The sequence below is a fragment of the Cervus canadensis genome, chromosome 30 (assembly GCF_019320065.1).
Source record: "Cervus canadensis isolate Bull #8, Minnesota chromosome 30, ASM1932006v1, whole genome shotgun sequence".
Classification (NCBI taxonomy): Eukaryota; Metazoa; Chordata; class Mammalia; order Artiodactyla; family Cervidae; genus Cervus; species Cervus canadensis.
In genome coordinates this window covers 8292523-8311531 of record NC_057415.1, presented here as the reverse complement: position 1 = coordinate 8311531, position 19009 = coordinate 8292523, and the positions used below count along the sequence as shown (strand labels likewise).

General features: G+C 47.9%; 1 protein-coding gene across 1 annotated transcript in view; it reads right to left on the bottom strand.

Annotated features, from left to right (window-relative positions):
* Positions 1-5932: 5932 nt before the first annotated feature.
* The window catches only part of EPHX2 (epoxide hydrolase 2), a 54451-nt gene continuing 41374 nt past the window's right edge, over positions 5933-19009 (bottom strand). The window contains exons 13-19 of the mRNA XM_043453463.1: positions 16926-16997; positions 14648-14681; positions 13350-13452; positions 11907-11976; positions 8242-8322; positions 6538-6596; positions 5933-6406 (exon numbers count right to left, since the gene is read on the bottom strand). Of these exons, the coding sequence (XP_043309398.1) occupies positions 6328-6406; positions 6538-6596; positions 8242-8322; positions 11907-11976; positions 13350-13452; positions 14648-14681; positions 16926-16997 (498 nt within the window). The 3' untranslated portion in view covers positions 5933-6327. The remainder of the gene's footprint in view (positions 6407-6537; positions 6597-8241; positions 8323-11906; positions 11977-13349; positions 13453-14647; positions 14682-16925; positions 16998-19009) is intronic.

Below are 19009 nucleotides of genomic sequence, written 5' to 3'. Positions count from 1 at the left end.
CAGGGAGATCCCAGTTAGTGGAGATGCTGCTGTTTATGATCGCTTAGAGGCCGCTCAACAGCAGAGAGGAAAGAATGGGATGGGTGCGGAATCCACAGAGCGCAGGGCCACAGAACAGAGCTGACTGGGAACAAGAGATGGAGCCTGCGTTATGGGCTGAATCGTGTCCCCTCCCCCACCCTTAAGTTTCTAAGTTGAAGGCTTAACCCCCAGGACCTCAAAAGGTGACTGTGTTTAGATAAGGGTTTTTTTAGAAATAATGAAGTTAAAATGAGGTCATCAAAATGGGCCTTGATCCAATACAACTCTGGATAAGAGGAGATTAGGACACACACACACAGGCTTCCCGGGTGTTGCTAGTGGTAAACAACACGCTTGCCAATGCAGGAGATGGAAGAGCTTGTTTCTCACACTTCAGGCAAAATGTGTCCTGTCCCCACCCACAAATGCCTCTTAAAACTATAGCTGAAGCCAGGTTTTCTCCTTTGGGCATATGCATTCCGAGGCAGAACATTTCAGAAGCTGGGCGCCATGGGTGTGGGTGCGCCTGGACTGTGCCCCCCAACTGCCGGGGGCCGCTTTCTGTTCTCCGCTGAGATGCCCTGGAGCCCGGAGTCACCCATCAGGCTTGCTTTGTTCACTCTGTGCTGCTGCCCTTGCATGGAACTCGTCCTCCCTCACCGCCCTCAAACCAGGAGCATCACTCCTACAAATTGCCCATGAAGAAAATAAAATGACATGAAAAGAAATGAAAAGATCAGCAAAAGTGGTGTCTATCAGTTAATTCAATCTGCGTCGCTGCCATCTCGTGGTTGAGGTCGATGGTTTATCGCTTACTCCTTGTCTGAAGGACTCAGCTTGTTCTATACTTGCTGAGTCTTAACTTTTTGCTGGCAAGGGAAATTAATGTTACTGTCTTGATGGCCTCTGAAGCTCGTTTTTTTATCTTTTCCCTTCCTGTGCTTATTAATCAGTGAAAATGAGTCCTTAATATACAATAAATTAAGGGCAGGAGGAGAAGGGGGCGACAGAAGATGATGGTTGGATGGCATCACTGACTCAATGGACACTAGTTTGAACAAACTCCAAGAGATAGTGAAGGACAGTGAAACCTGGTGTGCTGCAGTCCATGGGGTTGCAAAGGGCTGGACACGACTTAGTGACTGCACAACTTAACACATTTCTTTGAAACACGTGAACATCTGGAAGAGTGTTTAATGCTTTCTGATTGGCAGATACTCCTTCCTTGACCTGCTCAGCCAGATCATTCGCTTTTAAAAAGGCTGATGGGAGGCATACAGTTCATTCAACATCTGACAAAGCAGGATGGCATGGTCTAAAATTTCCCTCTTAGGGTTCTGCCTCTTAGGGTTCCTTTCCCACCTCAGTCCAGGATAACTGATGGAGACAGTGACCAAGTAATCCATCTCCTGAATATTATAGAACAGAAAGTCGCTCAGTCATGTCCAACTCTTGGAGACCCCGTGAACTGTAGCCCACCAGGCTCCTCTGTCCGTGGGATTCTCTGGGGAAGAATACTGGTGTGGGTAACCATTTTCTTCTCTAGGGAACCTTCCCAACCCAGGGATTGAACCTGAGGCTCCTGCATTGCAGTTGGATTTTTTACTTTTCTGACAGCAGGGCAAACACCTACTCACCCAACATCTGAAACATGGAAATACGGATGGAAATTAGACAAAATGTATTTAGCCAACATCGGGGAGAAACTTCCCAATTGCTAAGAAAGTATTTTATCATTTGTGGCCAGCTGGGTTCCTTTGAATGCGAGGTATGATATTTTCCACGCAATTTTTATTTCTTTTCTTTTTCTTTCTTCCTTTTTTTTTTGGTGTGGACCATATTTAAAGTCTTTATTGAATTTGTTGCAATATTGCTTTCATTTTATGTTTTGGTTTTTGGCCCCAAGGCATTGGGATCTTAGCTCCTGGATCAGGAATCAAACCACCAGTCCCTGTGTTGGAAGACGAAGTCTCAACCACTTGACCACCAGGGAGGTCCCCAATTCTTGTTTCTAAAATCTTTGAGCTTCTGATCTACATATTTTCTTCTCTGACCTACATATTTTAACCATTTTAATTTGTGCTCATGTTAACGTCAGTGTGAACAGTGGGCCTTAGAGTTACTGCCAGGCCTAGAACCAAGGCTTCATTATGCTCCAAGAGAGACAAAAATAGCTTTTTGTTGCGTGTTCTAAATAGATCCACTTTTAGAAGACATTTCTCCTGGAAACCTTGGACACGGCTAGTTGACAGTCCTGGGTGTGAGGACAGTGCCTGTGAGTGAGCTTGGCATTCCTGCTGGGACTGGAAGGTGGGTGTCAGAGAGAATGTGGGGTCTGCCACACTTCTTTTAAAAAGCTCACTAGCTGGCTCAGTGGTAAAGAACCCACCTGCCAATGTAGGAAATGCAAATTTGATCCCTCAATCGGGAAAGTCCCCTGGAGAAGGAAATGGCAACACACTATAGTATTCTTGCCTGGGAAATCCCATGGACAGAGAAACTTGGCGGGCCACAGTCCATGGGGTCGCAAAAGAGTTGGACACGACTGAGCACTCGCTCCCTCCGCAGAGGTAAAGACACTTTGTTATTTATGCCTTCGAAGTCTGAAATAAAAATAACATTTTAATATCAAAGCAGTTTGAACATACATCAAACAACTTGCACTTAACATGGCCTCTGAAAAGTATTTTTGGGAATGACCTAGACATTTTTTCCCGATGAAGACATTAAAAAAAAAAAATGACCTGCAGTCTTGTATGACTGGTGATATTTGTGTTGCAGTGCTATGAGCTTGATTCATCTGGCCCTTATTTGCCAAAAAAGAATTTCTGAACGTTTTGAATGGTTTATGGAGATATCTGGGTAGAATTCTAGAAACGGAAACAGGTCAAAGAGGTTTTCCTACTTGTGTTTTTTCTGATGAAAGATGTTTTAAGATTCGTTTTTCCAGCAACTGGGCTTCCCTGGTGGCTCAGATGGTAAAGCGTCTGCTTGCAATGTGGGAGACCCGGGTTCGATCCCTGTGTCAGGAAGATCCCCTGGGGAAGGAAATGGCAACCCACTCCAGTACTCCTGCCTAGAAAATTTCATGGATGGAGGAGCCTGGTGGGCTACAGTCCATGGGGTTGCAAAGCATTGGACACGACTGAGTGACTTCAGTTTCACTATCTTCCAGCAACTGCTCCCTGACAAATAAGCCTGGACACAGTGAAATAATGTTATCTGGATTCTGTAAGTCATCCCCCCGCTTGCATTTGAAATGAGTCCTTTAATACTCAGATCCAAAAGAGAGGAGGTGGTGGTGGAGTGGTTGGGAGTTTAAAGTCCTCAGAAACCTTGTCCTGGGATAAACTGGAAAGTTCGGTTCAGTGGCTCGTTCGTGTCCGACTCTGCGACCCCATGGACTGCAGCACCCCAGGCTTCCCTGTCCTTCACCAACTCCCAGAGCTTGCTCAGATTCATGTCTGTTGAGTCGGTGATGCCATCCAACCATTTCATCCTCTGTCATCCCCTTCTCCTTCTGCCTTCAATCTTTTTCAGCATCAGGGTCTTTTCTAATGAGTCAGCTCTTCGTATCAGGTGGCCAAATTACTGGAGCTTCAGCTACAGCATCAGTCCTTCCAATGAATATTAAGGATTGCTTTCCTTTAAGATGGACTGGTTTGATCTCCTTGTAGTCCAAGGGACTCTTAAGAGTGTTCTCCAACACCACAGTTCAAAAGCATCAATTCTTGAGTGCTCAGCTTTCTTTATAGTCCAATTCTCACATCCATACATGATTACTGGAAAAACCATAGCTTTGACTGTATGGACCTTTGTCAGCAAAGTATTGCCTCTGTTTTCTAATATGTTGTCTAGGTTTGTCATAGCTTTTCTTCCAAGGAGCAAGTGTCTTTTAATTTCATGGCTGCAGTCACCATCTGCAGTGATTTTGGAGCCCAAGAAAATAAAGTCTGTCACTGTTTCCATTGTTTCCCCATCTATTTGCCATAAAGTGATGGGACCTGATGCCATGATCTTAGTTTTTTGAATGTTGAGTTTTAAGCCAGCTTTTCCACTCTCCTTTTTAACTTTCATCAAGAGGCTCTTTATTTCCTATTCACTTTCTGCCATAAGGGTGGTGTCATCTGCATATCTGAGGTTATTGATATTTCTCCCGGCAATCTTGATTCCAGCTTGTGCTTCATCCAGCCCAGCATTTAGTATGATGTACTCTGCACATAAGCTAAACAAGCAAGGTGACAATATACAGCCTTGATGTACTCTTTTCCCAATTTTGAACCAGTCCATTGTTCCATGTCTGGCTCTAACTGTTGCTTCTTGACCTGCATACAGATTTCTCAGGAGATGGGTAAGGTAGAAATGTATTCCCATCTCTTTAAGAATTAAAACCAGAAATCTTACAGTTAGTGCTTTGGAACACTTTCTTTGTGCCAGGCACTGCTCTAGGGGTCCTGCATGTATTCACTCATTTAATACAACTGTTGGGGTCACTATGAAGAAGCAGGAGAGACTCCCATCTTGAAGCCTGTCATACATCTTAAAGAAAGGATGTGAACTGGGCCTGAACTCTGCCCAAGAAAGAGGAAACCATTGCTAACAAAAAAAAGGTCTCCTTCCCTCCCTATAGATGGCAAATGGAGATTGTAGTTGAAGTCTGGTTGCTCCTGTTAGATTAACCATGGAGACCTCCCCTCCCCCTTGATGTATGATCATTGTTCCCACCCTTTAACCTTGTTTGTTCTCCTAGCACCTGCTTGTTGTAAAGCTCAGTCACACACAACAAAGAGGTTGCTAATATGTAACCAATCATTTAGCTAGAGGTATAAAACTAAGTCTCTCAGAAACATCAGGGTCCTTGTTGGGAACTGATTCCCCTTGGACCTGCTGGATTGATAAACTGCGCTCCGCTGGCCTGTGTGTCCCTCGAGATGTGTCTTGTGACTCGATTCCACAACACAACCACGAAGAGTTTAGTGCTATTAATGTCTTTTTTTTTAACAGGGGAAGCTGAGGCAGAGGAAACCCTTTCTTGAGGTCACACTGTGATTGGTGGCCCAGCAGAGTTTGATCTGGATAGCTGGACTCTAGATTTAGAAAAGAGACAAGCTTTTGCTGGGAGCTCTGCTTGAAAAACCAGATACCATGCGTCTGAATCTAGGCTCTGTCCCACACTAGCCAAGTGACCTTGGGCAAGTTATCCGACCCTCAGTTTTCCTCATCTCTTAAATGGGAAGAATAAGAGATGGTCTGTATGGGGCTCCAGCCACACAGAAGTACTTAAAAATGAGCTTCTGGGACTTCCCTGGTGGTCTAGTGGCTAAGACTCCATGCTCCCAATGCAGGGGGCCTGGGTTCAATCCCTGATCAGGAAGCTAGATTCCATATGCCTCAACGAAGAGTTCATATGTTACAACTAAAGATCCCGTGTGCCACAACTAAGATCAGGCATAGCCAAATAAACAAAAATAAATATTAAAAAAAAATGAATGATAGCTGCTAACATTTCTAACTTACCCCTTGCTTTCTGCATATACCTAGATACACATACCCTTTTTTATCCTAGTTAATTTATATTCATCAGAATTCAGCCTGGTGACACCACCTTGTCCACAAGACTTCCCTGCAGGAAGAGCAGCGAGGGAGGTGAGCATAAGTTACTGACGACATCAGGCCAGGGGAGCAGGGACACAGGGTGAAAGGCTAAGTGTGGCTGGCTGGTGGCCCCTCTGTCTGACAGCACAGAACAGATCATTTTTATAACATCAGAAAGTTCTACCCGACAGCGTTGTTCTAGGCCATGCAGAGCCTTGCAGACACAAGAGCAGAGGGAACTGGGTTCACCCGAACAGGATACTTTCTTAGAACTTGGGAGGAACTGCCTTCCTCCCAAGAATGAAAACAGCAGTACCACCATTGCCTTTGCTTTATTGAATAAAGGAGCTCTCATCTCTGCTGAAAAGCTTCTCAATTGCTGATTCTGCATCATCAAAACAATGAATCGATCCGTTAAAGAGAAATCACCCTCTGATCATCTCATTCTGTCCCCCACAGAACACTAACCATCCTCAGAGACAAATTGATGCCTTTGTGCCCAGAGAATTAATCACATGTGATTTTTCCCATATCTAAAATTAGGTCAAACTTGACTCATTTCATTGAAAGAAAATCACTCTTGGCTGCAAACCCCTTCTGAATGATGCTGCTGGTTGTAAGAAACACATTTTAAGCTTCATGTGGGTACCAGAGCAGTGCTCCAGCAGATGAAGAGGTCAGAACACCTGCTGGCAGCTGATGCATCACACCCTAAAGCTTTGAGACCACCGGCGGGTCCCGGGCATCTGTCTCCAGCCACTCAATGAGGATCCGATTCAACTCGGTGGGCCTGGAAAGGGAACAGAAGGCGATTCCCATTTATCTCCACCCACTCACCTGGCTCGCGGGAAGGCAGGGGTGACAAAGTGAGGGGAACAAAGAGCCCTGATGTCCCCCACCCAGGGACCTCCATCTCCTTACTTCTCCATCTGTGTCCAGTGTCCACAATCCTTTATGTGTCCCCTTTTCAGGTGCGGAATCTGGAAGAAAACCCCACCCAGAAAAGTAAATGGCAGAAGGCAAGTTTTCTGCTCCCCACAGGCCACCCCACTGAAAACCCCACATTATTTACAAAGGAAATGACCACTGCTCAAGCTCCTACCATGTGTTAGGTGCTCTAAACACACTGCATCATTTAACCTTGACCATGATCCTTTGGGTAACTTGAAGGCTCAGAAAAGAAGCTAGGTGACTGGCCCAAAGCCATACAGAAAGTGGCTGAGCTAAGACTCAAATTCAGGCTGATCCATACTCATCACAACAGATTGCCTCGCTTCAGAACCATTAGGACTTAGTCCATTCGCTGCCTGGAAAAGGCCAAGTCAAGCTTGGTTGACTCTTGCCCTGCAGCCATGATCTTGTCCCCTCCCCAGGCTGCCTCCCTCCCCCCTGGTGGTCTGCGTGCAGGGCTGTTCCACCTCTCTTTGGCACCTGAACCCCCAAAGTAGGTCACAGCCCTTTCTTGACTGGTTCCACAGTCCACAAAGGGCGTCCTTTGCAGCAGCCCTTGAAACACACTCTCTCTGTTGCACGAGATGATGCTAACAAAGCCACGGCCAAGTGCAGGTGAATGCTCTCAGTATCCAGCCCTGATGCCTGAGCAGTCATGGTGACCCCACTCACAGACCTCCCAGTTCCCACCAACCTCCAAGCTTTTGGCAGAGAACACTTCCAAATCATAGGTTTGACTCTTGAGAGTCTCTAGGACAGCAAAAAGATCAAACCAGTCAATCCCTGGAAATCAACCCTGAATATTCCTTGAAAGGACTGGTGCTTAAGCTGAAGCTCCAATACCTTGGCCACCTGATGTGAAAAACTAGATGCTGGGGAAGATTGGAAAAGACCCTGATGCTGGGAAAGACTGAAGGCAGGAGAAGGGGACGACAGAGGATGAGATGGTTGGATGGCATCACCGACTCAATGGACACGAGTTTGAGCAAACTCCAGGAGTTGGTGATAGGGAAGCCTGGCATGGACTGACACAGCAGTCCATGAGGTCACAAAGAGTCGGACGCCACTTAGCAACTCAACAGCAACAACAATTCCACTTCAGTGGTCCCCATGCTCTTAGGTCCATGCAGCTCAGCAGCTCCCAGTGGGCTCAGGGAAACCCTGATGCCCATGGGTTCCTGCCATCCTCTGAGCTCTTTTACCTACCTCACCTCTCAACACCCCATCTCCTCTCCCATTCGCTCTCTGCCAGGCAAGCCTTAAGAGTTCCTCAAGCCCAGAAGTGCTGGTCAGCATTTCTGTGAGGCCCCTGCTCCCAGCTGTGTCCCCATCCTCCCAAGCCTCCTGGGTACCGCATTAACTGCTGACCATGAGCTCCTGCAGTGGAGGCTCTGTACCTTCTTCATCTTTACTTCCCTGGTACCTAGCACTATCCCAATGCGTCTCAGTGCACTGTAAAAGCCCATGAGATGAAAGAGTGAGTGAGTGATGAGAGACTGCGGCAGGGTGGTGGAAAGGAAGTCTTAATCGCTACTCCCAAAAGGCGACTATCTCACTGTGGAGGAAGGCCTTATCAAGCACGTGGTTTCCTGAACATCCCACTCTGCATCCTCTGGGACACCTGAGCCCTCTGCCAGGAAGCCCCAATGACCCCAAGCAGGACTGTTCCCTTACCCAGTTCTCCATATGCTTGGACATATCAGGAGTGAGCACAAAGTCCTTCTCCGCGGTGACCATCAGGGCCGGAATCAGGATCTGGGGGGAGATTAACAGGAAGTAGAAGCGATCTCCATGCTTGGGGTACCCCATCACCCAGGAAAGGAAATGTTATTTTCACGCCCTGTGGCTTCCTCCACTATTGTTTAGTTGCCAAGTCATGTCCGATTATTTTGTGACTCCATGGACTGTAGCCAGCCAGGCTCCTCTGTCCATGGGATTCTCCAGGCAAGGAAACTGGAGTGGGTTGTCATTTCCTTCTCCAGGGGATCTTCCTGACCCAGGGATGGAACCTGAGTCTCCTGCACTGGCAGGCGGGTTCTTTACTACTGAGCCACTCTTAACTCCCCCCAAAAGACCCCTCACAGCAACACTGTGGTCTGGCTTTGTTTTCACCACATGCTTTGTGCGAAGGAGGCACCACTATTATTGAAGATCTACACTGACTGTGTAAGAGATTAGAAAGTGTATTAATATATCTAGGTCTCTGGCCCTGGTGCCTGGCACAGAGCTCCTGAAGCCCTGGTAAATTCCTAAGTAGTAAGAGTGTTCAGAGCATCTTTTGTTCTAATGAGGTGACTCTGGGTGGGTTCCTGGGTGGGGGCTGGTCACCAGAAAGACAAAGCCAGGATTAGAAGCTTGGGATTTTCAGCCACCTCCCCCTCCCCCACAACGTCTGGAAGGGGAGGGAGGGAGGAAGGGCTGGAAGTGGAGTTAATAATTGATCGCGCCTACATGAGGAAGTCTCCATGAACATCCACCCAACTCCAGAAGCATGGAGTTCAGAGAGCTTCTAGGCTGGTGAGATCCACGCCGAAAGGGTAACACGCCACAGCCCCAGGGAGACAGAGGCCCCTGTGCGCGGGACCCTCCCAGAGCTTGCCCTGTGACTCCCTTCATCTGGCTGTTCATCTGTGTCCTTTATTAAATTCTTTTATAAACTGGTTAGGGTTAGGGTTCTCCAGGGGACCTTCCCCACCCAGGGATCGAACCTGGGCCTCCTGCATTGCAGGCAGATTCTTTCCTGACTGAGCCACCAGGAAAGCCCGAATAACACCTTATAAACTGGTAGACAAAAGTGCTTCCCTGAGTTCCGTGAGCCACTGTAGCAAGTTAATAGATTCGGGGGGTGGGGTCCTGAGACCCTCCAATTTATAGCCAATCGGTTGGGAGCACAGGTGACAACCTGAATGTGGGGTCGGCAAATGAAGTCGAGGGGTCAGTCTTGTCAGACTGAGCCTTAACCTGGGAGCTCTGATACCCTCTCCAGGTAGATGGTGTCAGAACTAAGTTACATTGTAGGCCATCCAACTCCGGTGGCAGAGAACTGCTTGGTGTGGGGAAAACCTCCACACATTTGGTGGTAACAAGTGTCAGAAAGAAAGTGTTTTGGGGACTTCCCGGTGAGTCCAGTGGATAAGACTCTTTGCTTCCAATACAGAGGGCTCGGGTTCGATCCCTGGTTGGGGAACTAGACTCCACGTGTCGCAGCTAAGACCTGGTGCAGTCAAATAAATAAACAAATGATAAGTTTTTTTTTAAAAAAAGAAGAAAGTGTTTTGTGTGAAAGTAAAAGAGACACAGAGAAGGAAAAGACTGTTTTTCTCAACATGGATGGATTCAGGCATGTAGTGACCACTCAGGTTCCGTGCATGTGTGTGTAAGTACATGCATGTGGTCTGCTCTGGGGGCTGATAAAATCAAATGGCACCAGGAAGGTGGAAGATGCCCTTGGATGGATGGAGATTGACATTCCTTTTCTCTGAGTTGAACGGGTTCTTCAGAAGGGCAGCCAGAGTGTGACTGGGCCAGCCACGTGGTGCCCAGTGTGACCTTCGAGGCAGCAAAATGACTTCAGTTTTATCCATTGATAAACGGGGCACTGCCAGATCTAGAGAAGCCCCCTTTATTCTTGTTCTCATGCCACCATTACAACTTCCAGACAGCGTTCATTGTCTCTGGTTAAGGAATTTGCACTTTTTTTTTTTTTTCTTTTACCTTACCTACAATGCAGAGCTGTGTGCTTCTCACTGCTCCCCCTCCTCTGAGGGGTGAAGACCCAGGGGTGGTTTTGTGGCTGAAATGAATCCTGAGGCTGCTGTGGGGGGTGTGTGGAGGGACGCCCCCCACAGTGCTCCAAGTGAAAATGTGAAGGCGTAGTAGAGGTGTAGAAGGAGGTGGGAGAGAAGAGCTGGAAGGAAACCTCAGAAGAAGGGGTCCCCAACCTTAGATCCCTGGGCTTCACCTCCCTAAAGACCTCATTCTCATCCCTCATGCTATGAGAGAATCTACCAGTCACACTGGGGTTTTGTCCATCGCAGAGTAGAGTGATGATTGGCTCAAGAGCATTAATTAAGCCACTACTATGTATCAAGCATTGTTCTAGCTCAGTATTTCATATGCATCAACCCACTGTATCCTTACACAGCTTCTGAGCAAGGCACCACTCTTGTCATTTCCATCTTAAGCAGCCACAGAGAACAGAGTGGTTAAGTGCCTTGTCCAAGGTCACACAGGGATTACAAGGCAGTTTCTGCCCGTCCTGTCCTTTTTTCTTTTAAGTTTATTTATTTGGCTGCCAGGTCTTAGTTGCAGTACATGGGATCTGTAGTGATGTGTGCTCAGTCGAGTCTGACTTTCTGCAGCACCATGGACAGCAAACTGCTAAGCTCCTCTGTTCATGGGATTCTCCAGGCAAGAATGGCGGGTTGCCATGTTCCTCCAGGGGATCTTCCAGACCCAGGGATCGAACCCAGGTCTCCTGCATTGCAGGCAGATTCTTTACCGTCTGAGCCACCAGGGAAGCCCAGATATTTAGTTGTGACATGCAAACTCATAGCTGCGGCATGTGGAATCTAGTTCTCTGACCAGGGATCAAACCTGGGTGCCTGCCCTGGGAGCATGGAGTCTCAGCCACTGGAACACCAGGCAAATCCCTGCCCCACCTGCTCCTAACGACTATGTTTCACGTTCTCCTGCCTGAATACCTGATCCCGAGAGGTCGGGACCTCGCTTGTTTTATTTGTCTGGTGCCCCAAAGTCTAGTACAGTTCCTGGCACATAGAGGATGTTCATTTTCAACCGAATCAAGGAGATGACTGGGGTTACCGAATGAGCTGGGGAACGTGAAAATGCAATTCCCCTTAGATTTTTAATGCTCTGAATGTAAACCTGGGACCCCATTACTCCGTTTGCTGACCTTGAGACTGGAAACCTGTCTTCAGCTTGACAAATGAAGAAAGTGAGACTCAGACTGACTTAGTCAAGGTGACACATCCAGGGGTTAAAGTCCTATCTCTCCTGTCTCTCTGAGAGCATGTGATGCTCCTTCTGTGAGCTGGGGGCTTCAACCTAGTGACCTCTGGGGGCTGCCCTGGATCACCTGCACCCTGAGCTGGGACTCCACCAGGAGACCTGGGTGCAGTCGCCTGGCAGACCCCTGTCCCCTCCGCCCCACCCTCTGCCATTCCAAAAGAAGCAGCGCACGGAGGTCCTCAGAGGAAACCCTGCAATGGAGGTCTTCCCAGAGCAGTGGGCAGCCTGTCCACCCCTAGCTCTGACCAGCCAAGTGGGGTCCACGGATGCCTGGGGGGTGACTTGGGCGAGGACCGCATGGGACTCACCTTCCTTCCCATGCCTTTGCAGCCCCACTCCCAGTTCCTGTCCATGTTTCGGTACCAGTTCAGAGGCCCCCTGGAAGGGGAGGGTTGGGAAATAAAAAGAGGAAAGCTGTTAGGAGATGTTTGTGCTACAGACCCCACCAGCAACCAGCTCAGCGTAGAGCCAGTCTTCCCACGAAGAGCCAAGATTCTGGCAGGGGGTCGAGAACACAGCCCGGGAGTCATGCCCTGGTGCCTTATATGCCTGCCAGGCTTTATGGAGCACAGCCTGGTGCAGGCATGGCCCCGGACTGAGAGCTGACACTCTCTGAAACCAGCATGAGGGGACACAGAGAAGCCAGCCCCACAGAACTCTCCACTTCCTCCCAGGGCTGTCTCAGAAGAGGGTGGGGAACTTGGTTTAGTACCCTGCCAGCCAGAGCCACTCCCCCTGCCCCAGGAAACCCACAGAAAAGGGATACGAGGAGATGCTTCCTCCTAATGGGACACCAGCGAGTGATGCCGAGGCGTCCCCACCGGACTAGCAGGGTGGCCCCAGGGCTGTGCCTGGAACATCCTCCCAGTTCTCAGGCACAGTAGGGGTTGGTGCTGTTGGGCCCTTGAGACTTCTCCAGTATAAACGAGGGCCTGGAAAGACCTTGGACAAACCATGTGTCCTTTCAGCATGCACGCTTCAGCTGTCTCCATGGACGGTAGCCAGGCTCCTCTGTCCATGGGATTCTCCCAGCAAGAAGACTGGAGTCAGTTGCCATGCCCTCCTCCAGGGTATTTTCCTGACCCAGGGATCAACCCATGTCCCCTGAGTCTCCTGCATTGCAGGCAGAGTCCTTACCACCGGGCCACTAGGGAAGCCCCAAGGGTGTGTGCGTGGTGTGCTCAGCTGCGTCCGGCTCTTTGGGACCCCATGGACCATAGTCTGCCAGGCTCCTCTGTCCATAGGATTTCCCGGGCAAGAGTCCTGGAGTGGGCTTCTAATACTTCAGGGGCTTCTAAGTTTCCCTCCTGTGAGAGGAGGGGCTGGGGCAGACTGCCTCCTACGCTCTTTTCTAGAGCACATCTGTGTCCCAGTCTGAGGCTCCTAAATTGCTACCCACTTCAGGAATATGTATGCAGTTGTGAGTTTACGTGGGTTTTTGTGTTCTTCTGAAGTAAGAACTCACAACTGTCTTCTGATCCTGACTGAGATCACGACTGAAGAAAAGCTGAAAACATGTGCCCTGAAGGGACTCCTAAGCATAAGGAGAACAAACTGAATTCTCCAAACTAGACCAGGCTGAGCATCGTCAGTAAAGAGCCTCCTGACACTGGAAGCATTCAAGCAGAGGCTAGCCAGACATTCACGGGGGCTGAGCTGGAGGATCACAGGGCTTCGCCCTGCACCGTGTAAGCAGAAGACCCTGTCTGCCCGCCTTCTCTCTCCTGCGTTCGGGGCGGTGTCCTCTTTACCTGAAACCAGACTTCTTGAACTCCTGCACGTAGAACTGGATGTCCTCCTCAGTGACCATCCTGCTGAGGGTGGGCTCCTCTGGGGTGTTCACAAGGATGCCTCCTGCAAAAAGCCACTTGTTTCTTCTCCACCATCCCCTTCCCATTGTTCTTCACCACCATCCCCTCCTCAGGGTCAAATGTCTGAGTTACAACACCTTGGTGTCTCTTGAGACCCTCCACCACTTCTCCTTGTCTTATTATTAGGCTGCTCTTTGCCTCCTCAAGAGACTATACGGCAGAAGTCAACACAATATTGTAAAGCAATCATCCTCCAATTAAAAGTAAATAAATTAAAAAAAAAAAACAGACTGGGACTCCCTGAGGGCAATGACGCTGTCCCATGGGTTTGGATACCTGCTCCTGCCTTACACCATGTGTACACTTTAAATGTTTGAGGAATGAAGGAATGAATCAGTGACCCTGTGAATGAGTAGAGCGGTGAAGGGAGGGAAGGGAGAGGTGTTCCTGACCAGTGACAAGAGTTTAACCCCAGCCTGGCCACTTTGGGCAAACTCTGGCACTCTTGTAAGACTCATTTTTCTCATCTGTAGAACAGAGATAATAGTGAGAGTTTTCAGGGATGTCATGAGAATTATAAACAATATATCTAAAAAGGCCTGCCCAGTGTCTGATGCACAGAGCAGGTGCTCAAACAAGTGGTAGTGATCATCGTTATTAATACAAAATACAAGGGAATCATGGCAAAGTCACGGGCTTGGGGCCAAGCAAGGTTCTCTGGAAACAGTGCTGGATCCAGGAGCTGAGGGGATGGGCATGTGGTCTGCTTCCGGCTCTGGCTCCTCGCTTGTTTCCAAACTGGGAGGGAGAACAGGGGCTGTTGGACCAGAGCCTGATGGAGGGGAGGCCAGGGAATTGTGACAGAAGTGACCTGGCTGGGGTCTGGCCTGACTTCCTCCCTAGCTGGACCAGGTGACCGTGCAGAGGTCAGGTTCTATCCTGGGTCTCTGTCCTAATCAGTAGAGGATGCCTTGACAAGCTCTGAGAGTTCTCCAAGCTCTTGGCTCTAAAACTCTGTGGCTGAAAGGAAGCCAGGGCCTCATGGTCACCCCGGGTCAGGGTAAATGTGATTCACCAGCAGAGGCTCTATGTTAAGCATGTTAAGCGTGTTAAGAGTTCAGACTGGCAAATGATTGCTTCTGCCCACAGCCGGCAGATGGAGAAACAAACATTTAACGTTCAGCTGGTTCCTGCCATGGCCCCTCCTGTCTCCCTTCCCTTCTGAGAATGTCTCTTACCCATTTCACAGACTCTGCTTACGGTGATAACATTCTGGAGGGAGAAAAGTTAGAAATGATGTCATGGGTCAAGCAAAGGAAATACGAATGAACAGGACATCTAAAAGCTCTGTGAGTGCCAGTAGACCATACAAATATTCTAAACGCCCAGAAGAACTAGGCTGGTCCTGAGTGGTCAGAATAGAGACAGCTCCCACCAAGCTCCAGGTTATAGCTGCTCCTGGGTGCTTGCAGGTCTTGGCAACATAAAAACCTGGGTGTATCAACCAATAGGAACAAGAGATTAGGCCTTAGGCCTATGGCAGGTGGGAAGTTAAAAGTGAGATTGTCCCCACCATCCACAGTGAATTGAGTCAATCTGAGGTCATGAGTTAAAGGGTGGACTAGGAAAAACCCTGGAGAAGGAAATGGCAACCCACTCCAGTCTTCCTGCCTAGAGAATCCCATGGTCAGAGGAGCCTGGTGGGCTGCCGTCTACGGGGTAGCACAGAGTCGGACACAACTAAAGTGACTTAGCAGCAGCAGCAGGAAAAACCCACCCACCATGATAGAGAGAAATCAAAGGAGCTGTCTATTCAGTTTGATACTAAGAAGACGCTAAAAACACTTCCTTAGGAATTCACAGCTACAAGTCTGCTTTTGCACGTATTTGAGTTTGAATCCATACTGTGAGATCTGGAAAGCCCCAGTAAGTGAAGTAAAACACAACAGTAGCGAAAGGGAGCTTGGGCTGGTAAATTCTACCAGGAGGCCTGGCAGGAGCAGTAAATGCTGAACCACCCGGGAAGGGCACTCCCTCCATTCCATCTGAAGCAAGTTGGAGCAGATTAAGTACTACTGAAGATGAGCTTGCAAACCAAAATTACAGAACTCTCTCCCCTACCCCCACATACACACCAAGGCCCCACTATGAGAGAGAGCAAGCCAAGCAAACAGTAAACAAGACTCTTCAAGAACACTAAATAACAGAACCTGAACAGAGAGAGAATAAAAAATAAGTCTGCTTAAAATGATTAATGTGGCTTCCCTGGTGGCTCAGATGGTAAAGAATTTGCCTGCAGTGCAGAAGACCCAGGTTCAATCCCTGGGTGGGGAAGATCCCCTGGAGAAGGGAATGGCAACCCACTCTAGTATTCTTGCCTGGAGAATTCCACGGACAGACTATGGGGTCACATGGAGTCAGACTAAGATAGAAGAAGGAACTGAACAACAAGACTAGAACCAAGACTCTACGGACAAAGATCTGAATGCTTTGAAAAATAATCAAATACAACGTTCAAAAATTAAGAAAAAACAAAAAACTGTTCATTGAAATTAAAATTAAAACCTCAAAGATGGGTTAAACTGTGGATCAAACATGACTAAAAGACAAATACTACACCAGAAGGTAGACTTGAGACCGATTTCTTACAAACAGTGATAGAAGTTTCTAGAAGAAAATAATTGTCAACCTAGAATGCTCTGATAAACTGTTCCTCAGGCCTAAAAGCAAAATAAAGATATTTTCTAGGCCCAAAAATGATGAGTTTATTCCTAACAAACTCTTATTGAAAAAACTAAAAAAGAAGCTACTTCAGGAAGAAAGAAATTGAACTGAATATGAAAGAGTGAGGTGCAAGAAGTGCTCAGCAAAGAAAGTGGCAGAAATTGGGACATCTGAGCAGGCACTGAACAGACAAAGCAACAGTGACTCCTAACACATAAGACAGGACAGCGGGATTACCACGATAAAGCAGTCTAGGCTCTTGCGTTGTTCCAGAAAAGAGTTAGAAGCATCAGCTCATTCTGTACCTTCATAAGCAATTATGCAGATGAAAATGATAATGGTAATAATTTCTTAACTGTCACCATTATGATCGGTTCAGCTCAGTTCAGTTACTCAGTCGTGTCCGACTCTTTGCGACGCTGTGGACTGCAGCACGCTAGGCTTCCCTGTCTGACCAACCCTGTTTGACCAACTCCCGGAGCTTGCTCAAACTCCTCTCCATCAAGTCGGTGATGCCATCCAACCATCTCATCTATATACATACGTTTCAAAGTGTTCCTGGTGTGTTTCAGTCAGGACAAGACCTTTCCCCATTATAATGAAGGGACCAGTGGGAGTGAGGACCCCAATCACCCTGACCACAGAAGTCAAAGAAAAGAAGGCCAGCTGCTAACTGCCAGACGCTGACACCCCCATCCTCCCATCCCCGAGTCCTCCCATGGGAGGTATCTGGGGACCTGCACCCCTGCAGCTCCCACTTTCTGCTGAAAACCCACACCCCACACTCCTCACCTCATCGTTTGATCTGAAGAAGCTTTTGAAAGTCCGATTCAGGTTCTTTTCCAGTTCAGCTTCAGCCACTCCCTAAAACAACCAAGAAAGCAAAATGAAAGATGCGGCAGAGATCTCGGAAAACTATCTGACCCAAAGCAAGAAGCCTGTGACCTCTGTCCCATCCAGCCCAAAATTCATCAGAAGTGCATGATTTTGAATTTTCATATTGAAAAACACTTTTTTTTTTAAAGCTTCAAATAAAATACGAGATGCTGACAGTGGTCCCCTCCACCCCACCCTGCACCTGGGAGGTAGGTTTATGGCTATCACTTTCTTTTCTCTTTCTCTAAATTTTTACAATGAGAATGTAATACTTATAATTTAATCACTGTATTATTATAGGCTGGGGCAGGAATGAAGTGTTGGGGGCTGAAGGGTGGTGAGGGGAAGAGGAGGGTTCCGAGGAGGCCTAGAAGCCAAAGGCGGTTCCATCCACGGGTCTTGAATTGCCATGGTAACATCAAAACCAACTCCTTTGACTTGGACCCAGGTTGTCTCCCCAAGAACAGGACAGTAAGGTGTCTTTGGTTAAGAAGCTGGGACGCACATTATTTGTACTCCCAGTTCTTCCCGCCACATGAGAGCTCAAGTTGATACGTTGGACTCTTTCATCCATATCTGATTCTTTGGTCATTTCCAAGCCAAACCAAACCCTGTACCAAACCCTGCCTTCTCCTTGAAGCCCCACCTCCTCCATCACAGTAAAATAGCTCTGCTCTTCCTGGATCCTACAGGGTCTTTCGTTTGCTCTCCATGGTCCACCCTGAGAAAGCAGGAAAACATCCACTCCGGGGGCATCTGTGACTGGTCCTGGATGGACCAGAAGCTGGATGTAGTGAAAGGTTTATTTGTCTCCTGCAAGTAACATTCCCAGAGAGTGTTACCGAAAGGTGGGTGTGGGGTCTGGCTACTTGCTGCTCGAAAGCCAATAAACAGGCCAGGTTGGTGGAAAGGAAAGTTTGCTTCATTTCAGATGTTGACAACTAGAGGGGGAGGGTGGCAGATGTCTGTCCAAAGGCTGACTCCCCCACCCCCACTGGCAACCAGTGGGCAAGAGCTTTTATAGACAGAAGGTGGGGGAACTACATGCAGAAAAGCACAGTCATCTCTGACAGTCAACTTTCAAATTGGTTACAGGTGGTCCAAACAGCATCATCTTGATTATTTTAGGTACAGTCAGTCTTCAGTTCCAGGGTCCATTTGTTTCCATTTCTCTGAGCTCAGTTCTTGGAATTGTGGCAACTTATGTCATGGCTATAGTTTGGTTATCATGTAGTTAACATCTTCTACCTGGGATTTCAGTATCTATAAGACAACGGGAGATGACTCAGAATATTATCTACAACCCTTGAGAAAGAACTAAAGGTCCTCAACTGTGCTTAATGAGTACATTACTGTTATTTGGTTTCCTCTGACTCTTTTCCTTTGCTTTAACTGTTTCTCACTTGTCTGATTAAACTTATTCTCTGACTACAGTTTTCCACAGACAAAAGGCTGGCAGATGACATGGGTGGGGTTGGGGCACAGACCCTAGCAGGGTCCTGCTCTGTTTTAAGAGGAGGGTCCTGTAAGCCAGGCTGGCCAAGTGTGCCGGTGGCCCTTGGACCCTGAACACTTTAAGAGGCCCTGCTACCCTGCGCTTGCTTATTGTGTAGGTTGCACATCACGAGAGCTCTGGATTTACGAGAGCGGCACTGCAGGCAACGAAACATTTATCATCCAGCAGCGCTGCATCGGCGGTTTGAGGTTTTCTGATGAAAGCAATGTTGGCATGTTAATCACAATCCCTTGAGAAGCATGAGATTCCTTCACGATGGAGAATCAATTGTGGCCTTCAGTGACGTGATGAAATGTTGAGGCCAGAAACAGCCATGGAAGGCAGTGCATTTTGTGTGCTCAGTAAAGGCCCCTCATGTTACCACAGGTCATCACTCTTCTTCGTCTTCTTTTTTCCCCCTTTTTATTGGTTTCTTTGCTTTCTTATTTATTTATTTTATTTTTGACTGGGCTGGGTCTTCACTGCTGCTCAGGCTTTTCTCTAG